General features: G+C 43.9%; 1 protein-coding gene across 4 annotated transcripts in view; it reads right to left on the reverse strand.

Annotated features, from left to right (window-relative positions):
* The window catches only part of NBEA (neurobeachin), a 1,608,295-nt gene that overhangs the window by 586,227 nt on the left and 997,372 nt on the right, over positions 1 to 24,696 (reverse strand). For all 4 annotated transcript variants that reach the window (XM_069205539.1, XM_069205537.1, XM_069205538.1 and 1 more), the window contains one exon: positions 19,145 to 19,269. In XM_069205539.1, the coding sequence (XP_069061640.1) occupies positions 19,145 to 19,269 (125 nt within the window). The remainder of the gene's footprint in view (positions 1 to 19,144; positions 19,270 to 24,696) is intronic.

Raw genomic sequence — 24,696 nt, forward strand, 5'->3', positions numbered from 1 at the left:
TGTCGTTGATGTTGGCGCTGGGGTTGGAGAGTTCTTTCACGATGCTGAAGAGTTCTTTACTGTCGTGTGCATTGTTGTCCAGGTGGTCTTTGAAGTGGGATCGTTTGGCTTGTCTGATGAATTGGTGGTGATTGCGGGTGGCGTCCTTGTGGGCTGTGAGGCTGTCGGGTGTGCGTTTGAGGAGCCATTCCTTTTTTAGCTTCCGGCAGTCACGTTTGGAGTTTAGGAGCTTGTCGGTGAACCAGGTGGCTTTTTTATGGTTTGTTTGTCGGTGGGTTTCGTGAGTGGTGCAAGGGTGTTGGCGCAATCGTTGATCCACAGAGTGAGGTTGTGGGCGGCGGTGTCTGGGTCGGTGGGGTCAGGGGTGGGTTCTGGGCGAGGGTGTTGGTAAGCTGGTCTTCTGTAACTTTGCTCCAGCATCAGCAGGGTGGCTGTTGGGTGCGATGGTGCTCTGTATGTTTCTTGTAAGTGAAATGGATGCAGTGGTGGTCGGTCCAGTGGAGTACGGTGGTATGGTTGAAGGTGACGTGAGCGCTTGAGGAGAAGATGGGGTCAAGCGTGTGGCCAGCGATGTGGGTTGGTGTGTTGACGAGTTGTCTGAGGCCGTGGTTGGTGAGGTTGTCGATCAGGGTGGTGGAGTTTGTGTCGTTGTTGTTCTCCAGGTGGAAATTTAGGTCCCCGAGGAGGATGTAATCTGTTGGGGTGAGTGCGTGGGTGCTGGTGAGGTCGGCGAGGGATTCGCTGAAGGGTGCTCGTGGTCCGGGGGGTCTGTAGATAAGCCTTACTCTGAGAGTGGTGTTGGGGTCGGTGTGGATGCGGAAATGTAGTTGTTCGGCGGTCTTGAGGGAGTCGTCAGTGTGGGTGTCGACCTTGAGGGTGGATTTGTGGGCGATGGCTATTCCTCCTCCGATTCCGTTGGTGCGGTCCCTACGGATGATCTTGTAGCCGTCCGGGATGGCTATTGCGATGTCGGGCGCTGAGGAGTCGTTCCACCAGGTTTTGGTCAGGAAGGCTACGTCTGGGGCGGTCGAGTCGAGCAGGTCCCAGAGCTCGATGGCGTGCTTGCCTGCGGAGCGGGTGTTGAGGAGTATGCAGTGGAGGTGGTTTGTGCCGGTCTTTGTTGGTTTCATTATTCTGTCGCAGGTGGATCTGCAGGTGCGGCATGAGAAGGGTCCATTGGTGTTCCTTGGTGAGGACTGGAAGCATGTTGTGATGAGGCCGGGATTGAGGGAGTTGAGTTGGTCGGGCGTGTAGCGGCGTCTGGAGGTGCAGGGGTCTCGCGGACCAGGGGGTGTGGCACCGGGCGCGGTCCAAGCGCGGACTGGCGTAGACGGGCTTGCCTCTGGCGCACCTCCGGCACGCCAGCGGCACGGATGCGCAGCGACCGCTATTAAGAAGGGAGGGGGGAAGGAGGAGCAGCTGGGAGGCGGGAGGGAGCGGCGAAAGGGGGCGCGAGGGGGGCGGGGCCGCAGGGAGGCAGCGGCGGGGAAAGCGGCTCAGAGAGAGCTGACAAGGGGAGCGCACAAGGGGCAAAAGCTTCAGAAAAAGGCAAAGAATGAAACTGAGGAAAGAATGGCACAGTAATTCAAGGCACAGAAAACGAGCCACAATAACATGAACGGCACAAAGGCACAGAAAACGAGTAACAATAACATGAACGGCATAAAGGCACAGAAAACTAATCACAATAACATGAACGGCACAAAGGCACAGAAAACGAGTCACAAAAAGTTAAAAGGCACAAAGCACAAGTCCAGTGACGCTTAGCAGAGCCCACTAGACACCAGGGATGAGGCGCAGGCGGATGCCTGCGGGTGGAGGAGGGCCTCGAACACGCGATCGGCAGTGTGTGCGGTGTCAGGCACACAATATTTCATAATTGATCACAACCAAATCTCTAAGAGGTATCTCAAATCTGATGACAGATTTGATGTTTCAGGCCACCCTAGACAAGGTAAGCAACTTGTTCATCTGATAGAGACTTCTAGCTGCAGATTCTTTACCTTTGAATACATACCCAAGACTTAACCTCCTGGCGGTGGACTGCAGATACCTCCACTACACTATAAAGTCCTGTAGGACTGAACGGGCAAAGTGTTCATCTCTCCGTACCTGATTGTTCAGGCAGTAATGCTTTGCAAACACGTGCAAAGATGCCCACGTTGCTGTCTGACAAATTTCCAGGACTGGAATGCCCCGAGCAGGATCATTGGTAGCAGCTTTGCCCCTGGCAGAATGAGCCCTCAGGCCCTTAAGAGGCTGCTTCCTGGCCAATGCATAGCAGATCTTGATGCACAGAACAACCCGGCGCGGATTGGTTCGCTTCTGCACCCTTATTTGCCAAAACGTACCCCACTAAGAGTTGGTCATCCACCCAGAACTATTTTGTGATGTCAAGGTAGAACGACAACACTTTTTTTGGGGTCCAGTCGGTGGAGTCGCTCCTCTTCTTTAGAGGGATGCGGTGGGGCAAAGAAGGCGGGCAGGGTGATGTTCTGACCTAGATGAAATGGGGTCACCACCTTGGTGAGGAAAGAGGCATGAGTTCTGAGTACCACCTTGTCTGGATAGACAGTGAGATTCGGTGGCATTCGTTACAGGTCTTGCATCTCACTCACCCTCCTGGCAGATGTTATTGCCACTAAGAAGGCTGTCTTGATGGTGAGCCAGAGGGGACAGTTGTGTTCGGGCTCAAAGGGAGCACAGATGAAAAATGTGAGGACAAGATTCAGGTCCCATTGAGGCATAACAAAGGATGTAGGGAGGAAATATATGTGCAAGCCCTTTGAGGAATCTATGTTCAATGGGAGATTTGAACAGTGAATGCTGATCAGGAAGCCGAAGGAATGCCGATATGGCAGAAAGATAGCCCTTGAGAGTACCAAAGGCAGAACCCTGCTGGGCAAGGAATAGTATAAAGAGAAGGATATCAGAAAGAGAAGCAGAGAGAGGATTAATAGCACTTTCTGCACAAGAATGTTAAAAAAAAAATTCCAATGGCAGGTGAATACCATTTTAGGGGAGGGACACCTGGCTGCATAAATAACTTTACAGGCTTCAGGAGGAAGGTCAAAAGCCGCCAACTGCCGCCGTTCAATCTTCAAGCATGAAGGCGTAAAGTTGACAGGTCCGGGTGAAGAACCTTACCCTGCTGCTGTGACAGAAGATCCTCCCGAAGGGGCAGCCTGATCGGAGGACTGATGCTCATTTTGAAAAGCTTGTGATACCAGACTCTCCATGCCCAATCTGGAGCCACTAGGATGACTTGGGCCCAATCGTTCTTGATCTTCTTGAGAACGCTGAGCAGGAGTGGTGTGGGTGGAAAAGCATACAGGAGGCCTGAACTCCACTAGTGACGAAAAGTGTTGTCGAGCGATTGCCGCCTTGGAAACTCCAACGTGCAATACTGCTGACACTGCGTGTTCTCTGCGGAGGCAAACCGATCTACCCAAGGCTCTCTCCACTGCTGGAAGAGTCCACCACCTCCAGATGGAGATACCATTTGTGATCCGCTAGGCATCGACGGCTAAGTTTGTCCGCCATGGCGTTCAGAGAACCTGCCAGGTGTTGAACCACCAGAGTTAGGCTCTGCTGTTCCAGCCATGTCCAGAGACGCAGAGCCTCTTGACAAAGTGTCCATGACTCCACACCGCCCTGCTTGTTGCAGTACCTCATCGTGGTAGTGTTGTCCGTGAAAACCTACAATATCTTCCCTTTCACAACAGGAAGAAATGCCTTCAATACTAGTCGGATCGCCCGGAGCTTCAGCAAGCTGATATGGAGTCTGGATTCCGCTGGAGACCAGAGGCCTCTGATCTCCGTCTCTCCCAAATGGCCATCCCATTCCAGAAGTGACGCATCTCTCACTACTGTGAGATCTGGCTGGTGAAGGGAGAGGAGTCTGCCTGTGACTCTGTCACAGTTCACTAACCACCACTGCAGGTCTTTACAGTTCCCTCTGAGATCTGAACCGTGTCTGTAAGATTTCCCTGATGCTGTGCCCACTGGAACTTCAGGTCCCACTGCAGAGCCCTCATATGCCATCTGGCATGTCGGACTAACAGGATGCAGGAAGCCATGAGTCCTAACAGCCTCAGAGTCTGTCTCACCGAAATACAAGATAGAGGCCGATGCATCAGTGTCATAACCTGAATAGCAGGGACTTGCGGCTCGGGAGGATAAACCCAAAACTGCACTGTGTCCAGAACACCCCCAATGAAAGGGAGCTTCTGAGAGGGTGTCAAGAGTGACATTGACATGTTTATAGGGCGGGTAGGATGGGGATGTCAAAATACGCATCCTGCAAGTCTAAAACTACATCCAGTCTCCTTGGTCTAGGGCAGACAAGACCTGAGCCAGAGTGAGCATCTTGAATTTCTCCTTTTTGAAGAAGAGATTGGCGTCCCTTAAACCCAGGATAGGGCAAAGACCCTTGTTCTTTTTTGGAATCAGAAAGTAGCAGGAATAACAACCACTGCCTACTTCTGACATTGGGACCCTTTCTATGGCTCCTTTGGCCAAGACAGCCATAACTTCCTCATGGAGCAAGATTAGATGATCCTCCAAAAGCCGTTCTTTCAATGGAGGGATGAACAGACTGGAAGGGGATGGAACAGCCTGCTTCTGTATGATCTGCAAGATCTATTTGTGTGATGTTATGGACCGCCAGTGAGGGAGGTGAAATCAAATCCTCCCTCCATCTGGACAAATATGGTCTTGAATAACCATACTAGGAGGGCTTGGGCATTGCAGAAGTGGGGGCTGGGTGATGGCCAACCTCTGGCTAGACCCTCTGGGTCTGAAGGTAACACAACCTCATCCTCGTACTGGATGCTGTGAAGCTAGAGGATGGTGGCTGACCTGCGGGTGGTGTGGTACCCCGCCCCTTCCAAAGCCTTGAAAGGCAGACTGTTGGCGAGCGGGTGTCGAGAGACCCAAGGATCTTGGCGTAGTTTGAGAGTCCTTGAATCGCTCAAGCGCAGAGTTTGCCTTGTCTCCAAAAAGGCATGAGCCATCAGATTTGCCTGGACGTCCCCCAAAAAGCCAGTGATACACAGCCAGGTGTGGCATCGAAAGACCACTGTCAATGAAATCGCCCTTCCCAGCGAGGCATGTCCAAACCAGACTGAATTGTAAACTTGGCTGTATCTCTCCGATCCTTGACAGTCTGAGTGAGAGTGTCACGTACGCCCTTCGGGACCTGGAGCAGCACCTGTGCCATCGTATCCCATAAAGTATAGGAATAACAGCCCAGTACGCATGAGGTGTTTATGAACCTCAATACCAGGCTGGAGGAAGAAAACATCTTCTTCCCAAGTTGGCCTGGCCTCTTGGATTCCCTATCCGGGGGAGCGGAAGGGGAGGCACCATGGGAAGTGGAGGCTTGGACCACCAAGATCTCCAGGGTGGGATGCTGGGTGAAGAAACTAGGGTCGGTAGCAGCTGGTCGATGGTGGCGGCCAACTGTCCTATTTACAGGAGCTTCTGTGCTGGGATTAGCCCATGTCCCCAGCAGGACATCAGTAAGGGCCTCACTGAAGGGTAACATTTGCTCCGATGTAGCAACTCCCGACTGAAGCACCTCTGTCAGGATGTTAGTCCTGACCGGCACTGTAGACAAGTCTAGGTCAAAGACCTCAGCTGCTCTATGAACCACCATGGCATACAACGCTCCCTCCTCCGTAGCCACAGAACGAGATGAGAGCATAACAGCATCTGGAGAAGTATCCAGTCCACTGGCTTCCCCTAGATCCTCATACCAGTCCTGGTCCTCTAATCCATACTCTAAAGGGTCCTCAGACCCCTCCCATTCCTCACCTGTGCCTGTTCAAAATAAGCCTTGGGCACTGATCTGGGCTGTGTCTGCGCCGTAAAAGTCAGAATCGGTATCGTACGACGTTATTCTGGCTCTGGATCATCTGGAATGAGGATGGGACTCCCACCACCGTAGGGCGCCGGAAGTGGGGGGAGTGTCGACGTTAGAACCAGCGCTGGAGGAGGCCGACTGTGTGATATCGGAGCCCGGGGTCCCCAACGGCACTGAGGCCAAAGCTGCCTGTGTTGAACCGGATGGGGCCCCTACTGACCCCGTTGGGTCCGAAGACCCACCCACGGGGGCAGCCCCTTCAAAAACTAGGCCCATGGCTTCGTAGAAGTCTTTAATTTGAGCAGGGGCTACTCCGGCTCCTGGATAAGGGAGGACATGCGAAGTCAGCCCTGGCATCGGCTCCGCAGAACCGTGCTCAAAACGTTGGCCGATGGTCGTGGCAAAGTCGAAGTATGCTTGGACTTCTTCTCCTTATGCCTCTTTCCCGAGTGCCTAGAGGACCTCGAGCGGGAAGAAGAGGACATGGGGCTCCTGGAGCGGTCCCGAGACCACCTCCTTGAGTGGGACAGTGACCTCCTAGGAGTCGCGCCAACCAAAATCGACTGCTGGGCCGCCATGAGCTTCAGAAACCGCTCTCTCAAAGCTTTCGGAGTCATGGCGTGGCAGTCGGAGCACAACTTAGAGTCATGGTCTCTGTCGAGGCACCAAAGACATACCTGGTGGTGGTCCATCACCAAAATGGCGTGATGGCAGGCGCCACGCGACTTAAACCCCGTCTTCCTCAATGACATCCTCGCACAGACAAGAAAAATCTTCAACAAAATGGTTGAAAAAAGGTCTGCCAAAAAAGGTCTGCCAAAAAAGGTAGAGGGTAGCTCGATTCTGGACCTGCGCTTAACCGGCACAGAAGGAAAAGAACTGATGTACGTGCGCCGGTGTAGTGCCTTTATAGGTGACTGTGATGTCACAGACCGCTCCAATGATGCTGATGAAGCCACGCGGAGCCAAATGACACATGCGGATCTGAATGACGCCACTAGACGGCGCGCGCAGGGTATTACTCAGCAAAAAAATTCCAGATTCGAAGCAGACGCCGGGGAATTGAAAGGTAAGGAAAATGCAGCTAGAAGTCTCTATCAAATTAGTATATTAGTTGGGTAGTAATAATACATATGGTTTCGACCTCCCCCCCCAGCACTTTTAAACACGTACATTGGTGATGTGAATTAAATAAATGGGTGGTGGTGTTATTGTTAATATTATCACTGTTATTATTATTGTTTTTACAGTAATAATATTACTTATTCTAGTATGGCTATTATATTACTATTACATTAAACTAAAGATGTACAGTATTATGAGTCTTCTAATTTTTTTAATTCACACCTGGCTCCGAATGGAGGAATTTCCCTGCTGTGCGCAATGTATAATTCGTCTCCTGGGAGATCATAAGTCAGCCAGTTGTGCTACTGCTGATTTCTTTGTATTTTCTTCAACATTTGAAGACCATTTCACAAAATATGGTGTTCTTTAACATTCCAAAGAGTTTGTGTTCCAAGTGAGAAACCATTTCTCTTCCTACCCTGCGGGGAAGAGGGCATCCAATGGTGCGAGGGACAGATGGAAGTGATACTCTCAGAGCTATGATGGCTCATGCAACTAGAAATACAGCTTGCAGAAAGGCAGGGAGCTGCTCTTCGCCTGCACTGACTGAACATCATTCTGACAGCCTCTTTGGAGACTTGGAGTTCAAAGGAGGAAGACTGCAGAAGCAGTCTGACAATAAAACTAACTAATGAGCATCTAAAGTCAGAAATCAAATGTATTTGTAAGTGAAAACCTCTATCCAAATGCAGTGGCATAGTGTACAATGATGGGCCCTGTTGCAGAAAAGGAGGGGCCCCTGGGTCGCCCTTCTATCACAGATATTCAGTGGCACTGGAGCAGAATGGGGCTCCCTTGGAGGGCTGGTGGGGGCTTAAAGCTTAGGGACCCCTTTGTGGCACAGAAGATGCAGGCGTTTCCAGCCAAAGGGCTGTTTTATTATTGCATGTCCAAACCAACATCTTGAGCACCTTCTTGTCACAAACAAGGGGAGCAAACACTTATTGAGAAGCAAATTGCATGTGATCTGCCCTGCAGGCTTCCACGATCAGCGTAATTAACAGTTGCTGAGTCTGATCTCATAATCGGTGCAACATTTAATAGCATTTTTGCATCAAAAACAGGTGTGAGTTGCAAATACTTTTTTATTTAAGTAGACCTTTTTTTGCTAAATAAGCTTTTAACTTGCACTGAAAGCTGCTGTGAAAATATGTAACACTTAAACTCTAAATTATCAAGAAATAATACGTACATTATTTTATGCGGACAAATCCTTGCCTTTTAATAGGTGGGCAAACCCTTCCACAACAAAAGATAGACCCGACTGTTGTAAAAGCAGATTCATTCTTTTCAAAGATTGACTAATTTTTAATAGCCATGTTGACTCTACTGGTGACTAGCGCTGCCAAAGAGAAGACGTTTACTATCAAAAACTACGTAATGCAGTACCAGCGTTGCAATGCAGCCATATTTAGATTACCAAGGACATGACATATACAAATACTTTGTGTTTCAGCTTCAACATCAAATCAAATTTACAAATCACCCCATACATTTTCGGAGACATTCACCTTCCGTTACATTAATAGGAAATTGATCTCGGTGGGACTTATTCCTGGCGCATGATCAATTATGTCTCCTTGGCTAATTACATGTCCTCTGTGTTTCATGCTTACATTGTGCCCTTGAAATTTCTGTACCAAAATCTTTACAAAATGCAACTAATTCTGAGGAGGAAACTTGCAATTGGAGACTCAGGTGTGAAAGTCTATACTGTGCAAGGTTTAAACAAAAGTTCCAGCAATCTGCAAAAAATGAGCTGGAAAATAGGCTTGTTATTATAGATAAGAAAATTATTTCACAGAATTAGGGACGCCAACCCTGACGTAAACTTTTTTAAATAGCGGAGTTGCATCCCCTGTTTCTGCCTTCTCTCCAGCCCTTGATCAATTGGGTCCCACACATTGGAGACACTAGGGGGCAGATGTAATATGAATGGATTCTGTAAAAGTGGTTGCAAATTGCGCTTTAACTTGTCTTACGTCCATTATGTTTTTGCGAACAAACCTATATTATACAACCTGATTCACAGTGGGTTGTAGTTCAACCTATCTCAAGAATATTAATGAGGTAGGTGACAAATTGCGGCCCATTCGGAATCGCAGCCACCACAGGGATCACCATGACAGTTATTGTTTTTAAATAAAGCTATATTTTTTTTATGCAACCCGTTTTTCTTAACACGTTCTTGCAACTACAGATGTATGTAGTTGCAAACGCAAATTATGATTCAGTAAAGTATTACAGAATAACACTTTTTGTTTGTTACACACCAAGAAGCCTATTTGGGGTTGCAAACGGCCAGATTCTGCAAATCAAACTTTTTGCAAATGCCAAAATATTTCGTCCATCTGGCCCTAGGTGTCCTATGCACTTGCAGTATTCAAGTCTAGCTTTAAAACTGTAAATAAGCGTAGAACTGAAATGTGTGTGAGTACCGACAATTGTACAGCTTCTCATCATTTGCACTGCATTGCCCAGACTACGCTCAGACACTGTGTTATCACTTTTGGGTTATAAACAATTGCAGACAAACTGGAAAAACCTGGATAAATCTAGACACAAAACTAAACTGATCCAGCATCTGTGTATCAGGAAAACAATGTAAGCAGACTTTGAAACCTTTTTCGTGTTTAAACTGACTTGCACGAAAAGACCTTTAACATCTAATAATGAGGTCACGTTATTGAAGCAAACCAGATGATTTTATAGCAAACATTTCTGGACAATTATATGAATTTATGTATCGTTGACTTATGACTTGGGAAAGTATAGCTGGCAAAGGTTCTGTTCAAATGGCAAAGTAGATATTCTATAGACAGAAGTTTTTACAACAAAAATCAGTTTTAAAGCAATAATAACTTTCACCAGCTTTGCTTGACTCATGTTAAGAACCATTCAAAATACATAGTCATGTACAATGCAGATGGCCACATTCTTCCGGAGTTGCGTGCATCAAAACATTTGGCTGAAGCAAAGGCAATGTGCTGCAAAAACCATCGTTGGAAAACATGTTTAAATCCCATTGCAACCATTTTACTCCCACCTCCTTTTTTGTGTTTTACACTCTACTTGTGCCACATGCTGTCATCATTTTTTCCAATGTGTTAATGGGGCACTTAAATTGAAAGGGAAGAACAGTTACTGATGAATGCATAATATTTGGGGAATTTTTACGTGTATAACTGTATTTCATGGTCACAAATAAATGAACATATTTAACAAAAACAACTAAAAAAAACAATTCTAACAATAAAAAGGAAACATTTGAAATGAATGTGAGGAAAAGAAAATCCACAAGAAGGGGCAGTATGAATCTTGACTCCATGTGGGCGTGGGTGATTACATTCTCACAGGCAAGCAAAATTGATATGACGCTGCAAGTGACATCTTTCAACAGAGTTCATGAGTGAGTGTGTAACGAATGGAAGATTCCTGGCACCCAAGGCCCAGTAATGGCTTGCATCCCCAGGTACTGAATCTGATGATACTATTGGAAATGTGGTGCTCTGTCGTTGGTGGTGCTTATGCAGCTGCCTAGTCTCACGTTAATATACCACCATTTCTCCCAGAAGGGTGTGCAAACACTCTATTCTCAGTCCCCTTTCTAGGCTTTTGTGATGATGCATCACAATTATGGCCATGCTCTGAACAAAGTATGAGTTATGTGTGAGTGTTTCGAATGATGTAAAAGGCTGGAGATACCCCTACTACTATCACAAAAAAATTCAGATTCCAAGGTCACTTAGATGTAGCCTCTTTCACAAAATGTTGTGCAATTTTTTAAAATACAAATAGGGTCAGTGCATAGTTCTTAAAAACGGAAATGCCTCCATTTATAATCAAAAAGTAGCAGCATTCAATGAAAAAATATGACTTGGTAGATTACATGTCTGCCACCGGATAATTTAAAGTTTCTATTTATTTTGGCTGGATCTCTAAATCGAAATCTGGCCACATCAGAGTCAGGCCAGCTGGATGCATCATCACTGAATGATTCAGCAGTAGGCATGAGGATGGATCATACTGGCCTGGGCCTCTGACTTAAATCTGTATAAGGCAAGGCTGTTGCATTGCTTGGCTTGAGCCGGGTCTGACTTAGATCTTTTGTGACACCTCTGCCGCAGAAGCTGTGCTATCCTTGAAGTAAAATGTGTGAATGCTACATAAAGTTAGCAATATTTTGGAATCTGTTCATCTTTAATGCAAGTGTACAAGTGCTCACCAAGTGCATAAGTGTCCAGCCACTGCACAAGCGGCACAGTAAGTACAATCAAGTGTGCAAGCACTTTCAGCTGCAGTGCTCTGAAATTAATTCTAGGAATGAACAGTGGCAAACACTGCTTCAAATTAAGCAATGCATATGAACATAGGGTCAGAAAACTCCAAGTATTCAAAAACATCAATAATGTCCCTTCTTATCCAGTTTACATAATTAAATTTGGAGTGGTTTTGATTAGAATATTTTGTTATTTTTGTTCCATGCTTTTTTCTTTTCCTTGTTATATGTTTGTTATGTTATTATTTAACCCCTTCTGTGCCGGGGATGTAATGGTTACGTCCGCTGGCACAGTGCTCCTGTGCCAAGGACGTAACCATTACGTCCTGGCACATGAGCTCGGAGGGAGCGCTAGTGCTCCCTACATGGGCTTACCCCCCACCCCCAAGGCAGGGATGGAAGGGGAAGCCAAGGGGAGCATAGAACTGTTGGCCATTTTTTTTAGGCCCATCTGCCCCCAAGGGGGGGGGGGGGCAGAAGCCACTTAGGCACCAGGGATAATGTGTGTGTGTGTTTATTGGAGGGGGGGGGGGGGGGCCCTTTGAGCAAGGGACGCTCCCGTTAGGGGGACATATTATTTATGGCCATTTCTGCCCCCCTTGGGGGCAAAGCAGACTATTATTTTTAGGCTGATCTGCCTCCAACGGAGGCAGAAACCACTGGAACGCCAGGGATTTTTTTATTTGTGTATTTCTGTGGGGGCCCTTCCTTGGGCAAGGGTCCCCCCCCCAAAGGAGGCATAGAACTGTTGCCCATTTCTGCCCCCAAGCCTATTTTTTGTTTTAGGCCCATTGCCCCCATGGGGGGCAGAAGCCACTTAGGTACCAGGAATTGTGTGTGTGTGTTTTTTTGTTTGGGGGGTGTCCCCTTGGGCAAGGGCCCCTCCCCATGGGGGCACACTACTAAAGGCATTTTCTGCCCCCCTTGGGGCAGATAGGCCTATTTTTTTAGTAGGCCCATCTGCCCCTATGGGGGACAGAACCCACTTAGGCACCAATTTCTAAATGCTTGATGTTGGGTGTTTGTCAACTGACAAAGTATTTGCATTTGTGATAACAGCTTTTTTTCTCCTTTTTGTTCCAGTTCAAAGATTTTGCTTTCTTTGCTGTGGCTCCTTGCGGTTTTGGCGGTGGTTGACCTGCTGTTTGCATAGTTGCATGTTTTAGGTAATTAAAAACAAGTTACGCCAAAGGAGTATTGTTGCCATGCATGAATGACATGTTTGTAGGTGGTGTACTAAAAGCAGGATTGTGTGTGAAATTGTCCTCAGATTTGTGCACAATGATATTTGTGTTGTCTTATTTCTAATTTGCTTTTCTTTTTTTCTTTTTTGTGGGATATCATTGGTGATTGCTGTGTCTGTGCAGAGTAGTTGCTGGTGAGTAGGTTTTTCCGGCAAGTGAGCGGTAGCGTTTTTTAGTACATAACTCTTTGTATAAAGCCACGCTTTGTTTATTACGTATCTTACACAGTGCTGGTTGTTGGTGGTACATTTGTCCAGTTACTTTTCGTAGGAAGGATCATGGCTAGCCGCAGAATGACTGCTCAGCAGGTTGTTGATATGCTTTTTGAGTCATTGTCTGATTATGAGACTGACTCTGCATCTGGGGCAGAGGAGGAAGTGAGAGATTCTGGCAATGAAGTTTCTGTTTGAGAGGAATCTTCTGATAAGGAAGGCACTCTCAGTGCAGATGAAGGGCCTGTTTTAGAGGAGGACACTGATGTGCTATTAGTGCAGCAACCTGGGGCTGAAAGGTTTCCTGTGGGAACACCTGAACTCTGGGTTGCCCCACACATGGAGCAGCCAGAGTTGCCTGCCTTTACTGGTCTCCAACATGGAGAAAAATGGCTGTTTTTTCATATCAATTTAAATATTATTTTATTTCAGCTGTTATTTTCTGTAGGAAACACTTGTAGGATCTACATAAATTACCCATCGCTGAATTCAGAATTTTGTCTACTTTTCAGAAAAGTTTAGCTTTCTAGGATCCAGCATTGGTTTCACACCCATTTCTGCAAGGAGGCTGAAAGCACAAAAATAGGGTATGTCCCAGTAAAATGTCAAAATTGTGTTGAAAAATGGGGGTTTTCTAATTCACGTCTGCCTGTTCCTGAAAGCTGGGAAGATGGTGATTTTAGCACCACAAACCATTTGTTGATGCCATTTTCAGGAAAAAAAACACAAGCCTTCTTCTGCAGCCCTTTTTTCCCCATTTCTTTGAAAAAAAACGAATGTTTTGCTGTATTTTGGCTAATTTCTTGGTCTCCTTTAGGGGAACCCACAAAGACTGCATACCTCTAGAATCCCTAGGATGTTGGAAAAAAAGGACGCAAATTTGGCATGGGTAGTTTATGTGGAGAAAAAGTTGTGAGGGCCTAAACGCGAACTGCCCCAAATTGCCAACAAAAAAGGCTCGGCACAGGAGGGGAAAAGGCCTGGCAGCAAAGGGGTTAATGAAAAATAATACTGGAAAAATGTGACAATTGTGAGCGAAAAGGCACCAACTACCTACATATTGTTAAGGGGTGTAGATGAATTTTTTTTCCACATGAAAAGAATATTTAAAGGGTAAATATAAAGTACACGTGCATCTTTTATATATATATACATATATATATATATATATATGAATTCTGAATCCCAAATGGACTTGCCTTAAACGGGCTGAGTCATGACATGCAGAAATGTAAATATGTTTCAAAGTGTGAGTGAAAGTCCAGATTGTTGCCTTCTTTTTCACAATGAAACTTGGATTCGGGTATGGTGGTAAGTTGGCTGTTACTAGCCATGAAACATTTCATTCGTGCTCTTTCTCTTGCAGCCTTCACCCACCTTGCCTTATAATTTTGTCACATGCATAGAATTGGCATCATTCTTGCCAGAGTACCTAACAAAGTCGTCCAAAGTTAAACAGTGAAGGGTTGGCCCGAGGCCCCATTACAGAAAAATTATTCTCTGCGCTATCACTGTAAGTATCTAAGACCAAATCCAAGTGAAACATCAATGGTGCGAGGCTGATCCTATCTTTACCCAGTCGTATAAAGGAATGATTGCTATGTGCAAGATGCGCTCATTGCAACAAAGTTCTTTGTAGTTGTGATCTAATTGGGTGAAAGTTGCTTCATGCACCAAAAACTTTATTCAGTGCCATTTTAATTACATTTTATTACTATGTACGTCTCAGTAGTCAGTGGATGAAATGGTGCTTATGTGGGACTTCTCTTGTATATGTCTCTTCTCTTTTTAATTACGACCAGCTGATCCTTCATAGAGAAAACAGCTCCCTCCAGAGTTTGCTTCAAAATATAAATGTAGGAGTATTTGAGGGTTTTTTCCCCTCTCTCTCTCTCTGTCTAAATCCATTTAAATGGTGCTCATAAATGAAAATACCATTTTATTAAAAAGAAATATTCAGGAAGGAAGTGTGCATCTTGTGGATCTAGTCATACAAACAATTCAAACGGTTCTTAAAAGAGCAACATTGTTTAAACTCTTATTCGACTATTCTTCTCACAATGTGGCTCGACTTAAGAGACATCACCTGTACTGCCAATTACACTGGTGACATTTTCATATTTTTTAAGTTCTTGTTATGTGAAATTTCACATCATGCAAAATGTTTCTATTTATTTTTGCTGGATTTCTAAATCTAAATCTAGCCACACCAGTGGCAGACCAGCCATCTGTCCCATCTCACTGTGATTGAGCAAGACATATGATGATGGAATACACTGCCCTGGCCTGCCTTGAATTAAACCTGTGTAAGGCAAGTCAGTGCCACTCCTTGGCTTGAGGTGGATCTGAATATAGATCTTGTGGCATCGTTGCTGTTGTAACTGTGCGCTCTTTGAAGTATAATGCGTCTTTAATGCAAAATGCACAATTTATTGTCAGTGCAACCTTGAACGCAAGCACATGAATCACACTGTACTGGAATACATTTCAGGGCTGAATCATGGCAAACACAAACTTAAATTAAGTAATCCATATCAATATAGGGTCAGTATACTCAAGTCCTAGTTCAGATAATTAGAGTTTGAGGACGTTTTCCATTTGAGTCCCGGGCTACTGGAAATCACCCACTTTTGCCTGTGCTTAAATTGTTAAATAAAAAAGATAAGTGCCAAGGCCCTTGTTAGAAGGCCACCGAAGAATGCGCCACCCAGTGACACTGCTAATAATAGCACCTATGCAACTACTACTATTTGTGTGTCGTACGCATCAATCTTTCTTCTCCTTTCGTTTTCATGTACTTTTATTTTTTTTCTTTAGGACTTGAGCACGCCCGCGTTTTGATGTTCCATGACCCTCCATGGGGGCATAGTGGGGTCATGAATGTCTTGAGACACTCTGTATGGAATACCACGTCTTACTACTTTTTTAGCGAGTTTCCCTTTGAGGGTAGGTGTTTACTCCCAAGTTGGGCTTCAAGGTTTTTTTTCTCTCTACTGGCATTTTCCATGATGGTTCGACTTTATAGCTATATGGCTGCTCATTCTAGAATTACATCCTGGATGCTCATCTTCTGTGGACTTGATGAGGAAGGATAGCGGTTCCACCTGTGTAGGATGTAAGTATGCCTGTCCAGTTGCTGCTGAGTATCACTACAACACGCTTAATGAAAGCATGAGGTGAAGGTTTTGCTTCTTTGGCTCTACACAGTTCCCGGTCCGCTATAGGTAGGGGCTTTTTAAAAAAAAATCTTTTTAGCATCAGTTAATTTTACTATGGATTTGCTGGAGCAACAAGAGGCATTCTATATGCATCTTCTTTGTAATGTATTTAGTCTCCTATCTATTTTTTACCCTACAGATGAGGTTCTAGGTTGCAGTTGCTACAGATAATGTACGTCTACTACCGCTCTGCGGTCCCACCGAAAGACTCCTCTGCGCAACACAGGGGGAAGGAAGGATCACAACTTATATACTGTTGTATTATCTTTTTTGTGTATACAACAGATCAGAACTTGCATCTATATATTTCATAACCTTTTGCTGTCATTACAGTATAGATGATACTACTGCTACAAAATATGCTTTTTCTTTATTGATTTTCTTTTACATGAATGTATTTGATTTATAAGCTGCTTAAAATAGTGACTTCACAATACCGCTATGTATGACTAGCACTGTTTTAAAGAATACTTGGCGTAGGATAATTCCATTGGTCTTGGGTTCTGTATTTGTTTTGGAGTATGCCTGTATATATTGTCATTTTATTATAAGTTTTCTGTGACCCAAAGGTATGGACAGATTCGTTTTTTCTTTGGGATCGACCCCACATTCTATATCAAGTTTGTGAATATGTTTTTCATTTTATCAATATATTGTTGGAATCATATTATGAGTTCAATAAAATCATATGCAATCCACATTTGCCTCTAGCCTTATCGTTGTTGCTCTAAGCTATGGATTATTCAGAAGCAGGAATTAAGTTCTTTATTTTTTCATTACCTAGAGGCAGTTTATGTGGTTCTTTTTCAGTTTTTTCCTATACAACTACGAACCGTTATGCTGCTACAAGGGTGAAATTTCACATTGTGCAAGGATCCCAAAGCTAAGAGAATAGCTTGGACAGCAGGAAAAAAAGTTGTTTTTTAATGTATACTGAATAAATAAACAACTGTTCTGCTCGTCTCTAAATTACACAAACAGTTGCCACCATGCATCAAACTGTCACAAGGGCCAGTGTTTACAATTAAGTGCCGGTGCAAAGCACTGGAAACCCCCGGCTCAAATTAAGCACTGACTTTTGCAAATTTCATTCAGTTTTAATTTCAGAATTAGAGTGGAATCATGGATGTTCCTATGGGAGAGGCAGGGAGTGGCCACTGGAAATGTATTGAACACCCAGTATGTCATAATTCTGGAAGGAAGAATTCATAATCATTACCAATAGCCTGATTCGCCTAATTTACACAATTAACTATAGGGTTAAAATTGCATAATTTCTGCATTTGCTTTATCTAGAATATGACATTATGAAATGTTCACCATTTTTTGTTTTAAATGATGGCTGCTTATTCATACAGAAAATGTCTTGTCTGGAGAAATGTAATGTCCAAACTATACTCCAACTGGTATATTGCAAGACTTTTATAGGTAAAGTGTGAGCTTACAAGAAAAAAGTCACATAATATACCTGCAAATCATATTTTCTTCTAAAACCGTAATTTTGCACATTATTTATGAAAGATCATGCAATTTCACAAAAAACTAAGCAAGTTTACACACTAGTACTTTTCAAATCTCGCCCTTATATACTGAATGAATCTGGATCTTCAATGACTCACCATGGGTACCCAAATAAGTATTTTCAAAATAGGTTTTGCACTGCCTTATATCATCTAAAACCAGAAACAACCCTGAGTTAAACCAGTACTTCGTACAATAAACAAAAAACATTGAGTACATAACTTAAACTTAGAAAACACTAGCTCCCTACAGGCAATGCAATCAGACAAACGCTGTATAACAAAAGTAATTTTAGAATCATTAGTGGTGTTTCAAAACCATGATGGAAATGTGTTAAAGCAACGAGGCGGATAATTGAATAGCCTTCAGAACTACTTTATGTTTGGATTTTGGGCCATATCGAGCCAACAAGTCTATAGTTCAACTTGATTTGTCAACATTCTTTGCTTCTTCCTATACACCACAGTGCAGAATCCTTGTGCACATCATCCACAATGATTTAATTCATGATTAGTTAAGAGTACCCTTCTGAATATCAAAGTCAAACTTTGAGCGTGAGAGAGCGGGTGAATCAGGCAGCAAGCAGGTACATCTCCAAGCAACCTAGGAAGCCTCTTATCCCGAGTACTCAGGGCACATTATGCCCCACCAAAGAAGCAGCTGATTGTGTCCTTTAGCAGTATGGCTGTATGTGTTTGTGCTTGATTGAAACTGCCTGCATTCTCTCAAGGGAATATCAAACTTACTGAAGACGAAGCACTTGATCGAAAGCACAAAGAAGCCTGCAGACAGGAATTCGGGCATTGCACACCTCATCTACTATTTCCGCAGACACCTGAGGTGATAATTGAAAGTTAAGGGAATAGCAATTATTGACGAGGTATCTTAAAGACTCATTGAAAGCAAAACAAAGAGAACCACAAAAAATGAAATAACTCATTTGAGAACAACCAACTACAGCTTAAATAAGCAAATGCAAAAGGAATTAAATAAATATGGACCGCCATCTTGGAACTGCAGATTTTAAGAGCATACCTCAGATTCTAGAGAAATGATATGGAGAATATGTTTGAGTATACCATTTCACAAAGTAACCATTTGAAAAAGGATTTCAAAATGAATGGAAACCAAGCACTACATGAAAAATTACACGGCGGATCAAGCAGCCATAAATCACACCCTAACACCGGAGGCTAAATGGCACACGTCTGTTTTTTAACGTGACGATGTCCTAATTTATTCAGCCCACTAATATCAGCAAGAGGAATAAGGAAAAAACTTAGCTTAAAATGTTTAATGCTAAAAAGAATCACATTCTAATAGAGACATCGTATTAAAAAGTGAATGCATAGGAAAAGTCGGGGAAATCTAAGAAAAACATCGGGTTTAGGTATTTTCTTTTTTTAACAATCGGATTATCTACTCGAGTCAAGTTACATAGCTGTTGAATTTAAAGCAGATATTCTGGTACAGTATTGGAATTTATATCTGAAAGAACCCTAAAACAATACTCGGAGTTTGACTCCCAGGCCTCAGCAATGGAGGCAGGCGCTGCTCTGAAATTGATTTAAGACTGCGCCGCAACCTGCCGCTCCCGCGTCCCCGCAAGCACGCGCTTTGCATGCGTTCACAGGGTGCGCGAGCGCTCGTCGGAGGGGCGGGGTAAAGAAAAGACTGACCATATTCGACGGCAGCTTTGAGCATGGCGTCGGCGTGCGTGGACCCAAACGCGTTCCGAACAAATCGCCGACGTCGTCGTAGGTCATCTTCCCAGTAATCCAGGCGCCAGAAGTCATGGAGTTGACTGTGGAATTAGAAAGTAAAGAAAATGTTACACTTAAAATGTAGCTCCGCCGTATATACTGCTCGACCTTAAAATATAACATTAGTACTAAAAGAACATGTAGATTAACAGACTGGTAGAAAGATAAATGGACAGGTAGAGTAGCGGTAATACAGCTGCCAATACACATCTGGCTAGAAGATGCCAGGAGATATTTAACACCAAAGTGAAATATATCAGGGCAAGCTCAAAGCAAATAAAACAGACAACCCTAACACATTTTCCTCTCTTTACTTGGGCATTAAAGAGCTCAGCCCAGTCTGGCCTGAAGCGCACTGCCTACTGCTAAAACATTAATCACCGCGGGCCCATTAAGAAATGCATCAAATTACACGTATTAACGACACGCCTCGCTTTCTTTCGCATTGGTTTTAACAAGGTCACTAAATCACCGAGTGGGCCTGGGTGTAAATAGTTTGCCGTTTAATGGCTAGGGTCCCTCTGCAGACTGAATTTACAAGGGTAAAATTATGGAGCACTTGAATTTTGCGGTTAAAATGATGCACTGAAATATTCATTTAAATAATTCCCCACTGCCCCAGCCACCTGAGAAAATTGCAGTTTATTTATTATTAATACCACCGAATTAAACTCGCAAAAATATTCCAGCATGGGGTAATTGTCTTGGTAAATTATTATTCTACCTCTTAACTGGGCTATAAGAAGATTTTATAGCCTCGAGCGAATATACACCATTAGCATCCATTCCCTCTTGCAGGTTAAAATAGCTTAAGTTCCATTTGTAGAACGAATACTTGAAGCTCTTTAACCAGCCCTGAAGCAATGACCAGTAAGTACAAAGAAACAAACAGAATTTGTTTTCCCTTCACTGCATAATTTTAAAAAACAATAGGTACTGGCATCAGCTCTACGACTGGTGTGCTCAATTAGCTATTTATTTCACTTTTTTTTTTCCTTTATATGCTTTTTCTGGCCTAGATTAAAAAGTTCTCACAGAATTCATTTAATTTTGAGTTTTCTTAGTACCAAGTTTTATAAATTTTGCAAAATGTTTTGACGATTCAGGACTGTATTTGCATGGCCAAACTAGAAGCGCTTAAGTTCATGGTAAACTGGAGCTAATAAACATGCAGTTTGTACGTTTTCAAGCTTTCTAGCACACCACAGATTTGGTTGATTTTCTGGCTTTTGACTCAACAAACTCTTCTTTTAAGAAATCATTAGTGAATGAGCTGTATCGTCCAGAATGCACGTTTTCTTTAAACACATTCATCCCTTATAGTCTTAACATGTTTCTGCTCACAATAGTACTTGCACACTGTTAAATACCTTTTATGTATCAGTATTTCTTTCTTAAACCCTTGTTCTTTTAGACTGTATATATGAAGGTACTTAATGGTCTTGCACGTTGCCTTTCTTTTTGTTCTTGTATGGAAGCTCGCTTCTGGTCTTACACACTTTTTTTTTTATATATCCAATTGTATTTCATTTAAAAGTAGAACATGACTGAGTACATAACAGCACGATCAGTTGAAACAAATCATTACAATTATTGCAATTGACAACACTCCCCTCTTCCCCTACAGAAACATGATAATTCCACTCAAAGAGGCAACCCATGGTGGGCCTGCCATTTCCCCCACATTTTCTCATATATCCGAGGGCAGCCACTTTCTTCATATATCAGCTTTTCTAGTTGAGAGCACCCGTCAACCCCTGCTCGCCACTTAGATACCAATGGCACCAGAGGGATTCTCCATAATTGTGCAATGCCTCTTTTGGCCACCAGGCATGCAACCCCCACAAATGTTCGATCAGTTCTTGGCCTCGCCAATTCCCCCAGAAGGCCCAGCAGCTCCACCTTGACAGTCAACTCAATCGGGTTCCAAGAACCTCAGAAATCACCGACTCCGCATCCACCCAAAAGGGATGCACCTCAGAGCACTTCCAGGCCATGTGCAGTAGGTGGGCCTTTAGATTACCACATCTCAGGCAGCCATGAGGGGTCGCTGTCCATACGCATCATAAGTGCAGTGGAGACAAATATGTCATGTGGAAGTAATTTATCTGCACCAACCTCAGCTGTGCGGATATGGCCAGTTCTCTAGGTGCAAGGTACGCCCACCTGTCCTGCAACTTGGCCATGCCGTCAAGGTTATTAGTAAGCAGCGTGTGATAAATCTGAGTAATGGCTCCCTTCCCCAGGTGTCCCATGAAAAGTTGCGCTTCCAGAGGGCTGTAATCCGGAAGGGACAAATCAGGCGGTAGGTGGACCTACAGCGAGTGACGCAGCTGGAGGAACCAAAAGAATTACACGTTTTTTAGATCTCAGCTGACAGCGCGCTGTCTCCTAGAGACTATTGTGGTAATTTTACAGTAGACTTACGGCCCACCCATTCCTTAACATTTGTTGGCTTGCCTGACTCTTGTCTTTACAGCCTAGGAATTGGTCACTGAGGGCCTAGCATAATTTCCATTCCTGTCTATGGAGCAGGGACCAAGCACTGACATGATTGAGGTACTTCTTTTTAATCTTTAGGACACTGCAAACAGAAGGTGTGTGACTGGCAAAAACATTCCCAGCAGGAAAAATAAAATTGCAAAGCTTTATTTGCTATAGTTAATTTATTTCTTTTATTTTACCAAGTGTTGTTTTCTCACTTTGTACTCATGTTTTGTTTTTGCTCATGGGCCTTGTTCTCAAAAGATGTATATTATCTTAACAACAACAGAGGCACACAGTACATAAAGATATTAATCGTGTAAGAGTACACCTTCCAACTGTATCATAGCCAACACATGTTTCCTCTTAGGGAATAACCCAAATGACTTCCTCAGGGCTGATACACCATCAGTTTTCTGATCAAATGGAAAAACATGCAGTTGCTCCTTATTCGGGCTCCAACATAATTTCAAATGCCTTGTTAGCTGATAACTGTTGAAACGATGCAGGATAGAGTAACACAATGCTTCTGGTAACGGCCAATTGTATCAGCCCTGAGGAAGTCATTTGGGTGATTCCCTAAGACGAAACACGTGTTGGCTATGATACAATTGGAATTTATCATCTGCATATACAGAAGAAATGAAACTGATCTTGAATTGGATTAAAGGCTATGATATAATTGGAATCGATCATCTGCACATACAGAAGAAATGAAGTTGTGTTTGAATTGGATTAAACTTCAAACTGATTCAACCATACAGAAGGACTGAGTAGCTATTTCTATGTGTAAACAGATTCTCATCATGAGATTGCAATTTGGACTCTGAGGTGTACTCTTCCCCGATTAATATATCTTTATGTACTGAAAACCTACTATGGGTATATGATTTAAAACTTTTTACTTGAGCGTGTGCCTCTATTGTTGTTGTTGTATTGTCTGACAATCTTTGGACTTTCAGGTTTAGGGATGAGGGTGTTTCCCTGAGGAGAGCGCCGCTTAGTCGATATTTGTACAATTATACGCTTGCCAATTGTGTCTTTGAGCACCGGTTTCTCCATTATCAAAACCTCCCCTTTTTTGTATGTACATTATCTTGTTCTAAATATTGCAAAGCAACATGTTTTTTTTCTCTTGTGTAATTTCCGTAATTATGCTTGAACACATGATTGTGCAGTACACGCCAATCTGCCCCACTTCAATCCACCCCTGACCCACAGCAATCCACCCCACTCAATCCAATCCACCCCATACAATCCAATTCACCCCACTGCAATCCACACCACTCACCCCAACCCCCACACTCCAACCCTCCCAACCGAACCCACTCAAATCTGCTCCACTCCAATCCAAAACAACCTGCCCCACACTAATCCAAAATAATCTGCCCACTCCAATCCAAAACAATCTGCCCCACTCCAATTCAAAACAATCTGCCCCACTCCAATTCAAAACAATCTGCCCCACTCCAATTCAAAACAATCTGCCCCACTCTAATTCAAAACAATCTGCCCCACTCTAATTCAAAACAATCTGCCCCACTCTAATTCAAAACAATCTGCCCCACTCTAATTCAAAACAATCTGCCCCACTCTAATTCAAAACAATCTGCCCCACTCTAATTCAAAACAATCTACCCCACTCCAATCTAAAACAATCTACCCCACTCCAATCTAAAACAATCTACCCCACTCCAATCTAAAACAATCTACCCCACTCCAATCTAAAACAATCTACCCCACTCCAATCTAAAACAATCTACCCCACTCCAATCTAAAACAATCTACCCCACTCCAATCTAAAACAATCTACCCCACTCCAATCTAAAACAATCTACCCCACTCCAATCTAAAACAATCTGCTCCACTCCAATCTAAAACAATCTGCTCCACTCCAATCTAAAATAGTCTGCCCTACTCGCATCTAAAACAATCCACCCCACTCCAATCTAAAACAATCTCTCACTACAATGTGCCCCCCTCCAATCAAAAACAACCTGCCCCACTTCAATCCACAACAATCTGCTCCACTCTGATCTGTCCCACCCCAATCCAAAACAATCTGCCCCACTCTGATCTGTCCCACCCCAATCCAAAACAATCTGCCCCACTCCAATACAAAACAATCAGTCCAACTCCAGTCGGCCCCACTCCAATCTACCCCAATTCAATCTAAAACAATCTGCCCACGCCAATCTGCTCCAATCAATTCCAAAATAATTGCCCCACTCCAATCCAAAACAATCTGCCACACTTCAGTGTGCCCCACTCCAATCCAAAACACTCTGTCCCGCTCCACTCTGCCCCACTCCAATCCAAAACAATCTGCCACACTCCGATCTGCCCCTCTCCAATGCAAAGCAACCTGTCCCACTCCAATGAAAACAATCTGCACCACTCCTATCCAAAACAACCTGCCACACATCAATTCAAAACAAGCTGCCTCACTCCAATCCAAAACAAGCTGCCCCACTCCAATCCAAAACAAGCTGCCCCACTCCAATCTAAAACAAGCTGCCCCACTCTAATCTAAAACAATCTGCCCCACTCTAATCTAAAACAATCTGCCCCACTCTAATCTAAAACAATCTGCCCCACTCTAATCTAAAACAATCTGCCCCACTCTAATCTAAAACAATCTGCCCCACTCTAATCTAAAACAATCTGCCCCACTCCAATCTAAAACATTCTGCCCCACTACAATCCAATACAATCTGTCCACTCCTGTCCAAAACAATCTGCCCCACTCCAATCTAAAACAATTTACCCCACTTCAAACTGCCCACTCCAGTTCAAAACAATCTGCCCCACCCCAATAAAACAATCTGCCCCACCCCAATCCAAAACAATCTGCCCCACCCCAATCCAAAACAATCTGCCCCACCCCAATCCAAAACAATCTTTCCCACCCCAATCCAAAACAATCTTCCCCACTCCAATCTAAAACAATCTTCCCCACTCCAGTCCAAAACAATCTTCCCCAC

Source organism: Pleurodeles waltl, chromosome 8, assembly GCF_031143425.1.
Source record: "Pleurodeles waltl isolate 20211129_DDA chromosome 8, aPleWal1.hap1.20221129, whole genome shotgun sequence".
NCBI lineage: Eukaryota > Metazoa > Chordata > Amphibia > Caudata > Salamandridae > Pleurodeles > Pleurodeles waltl.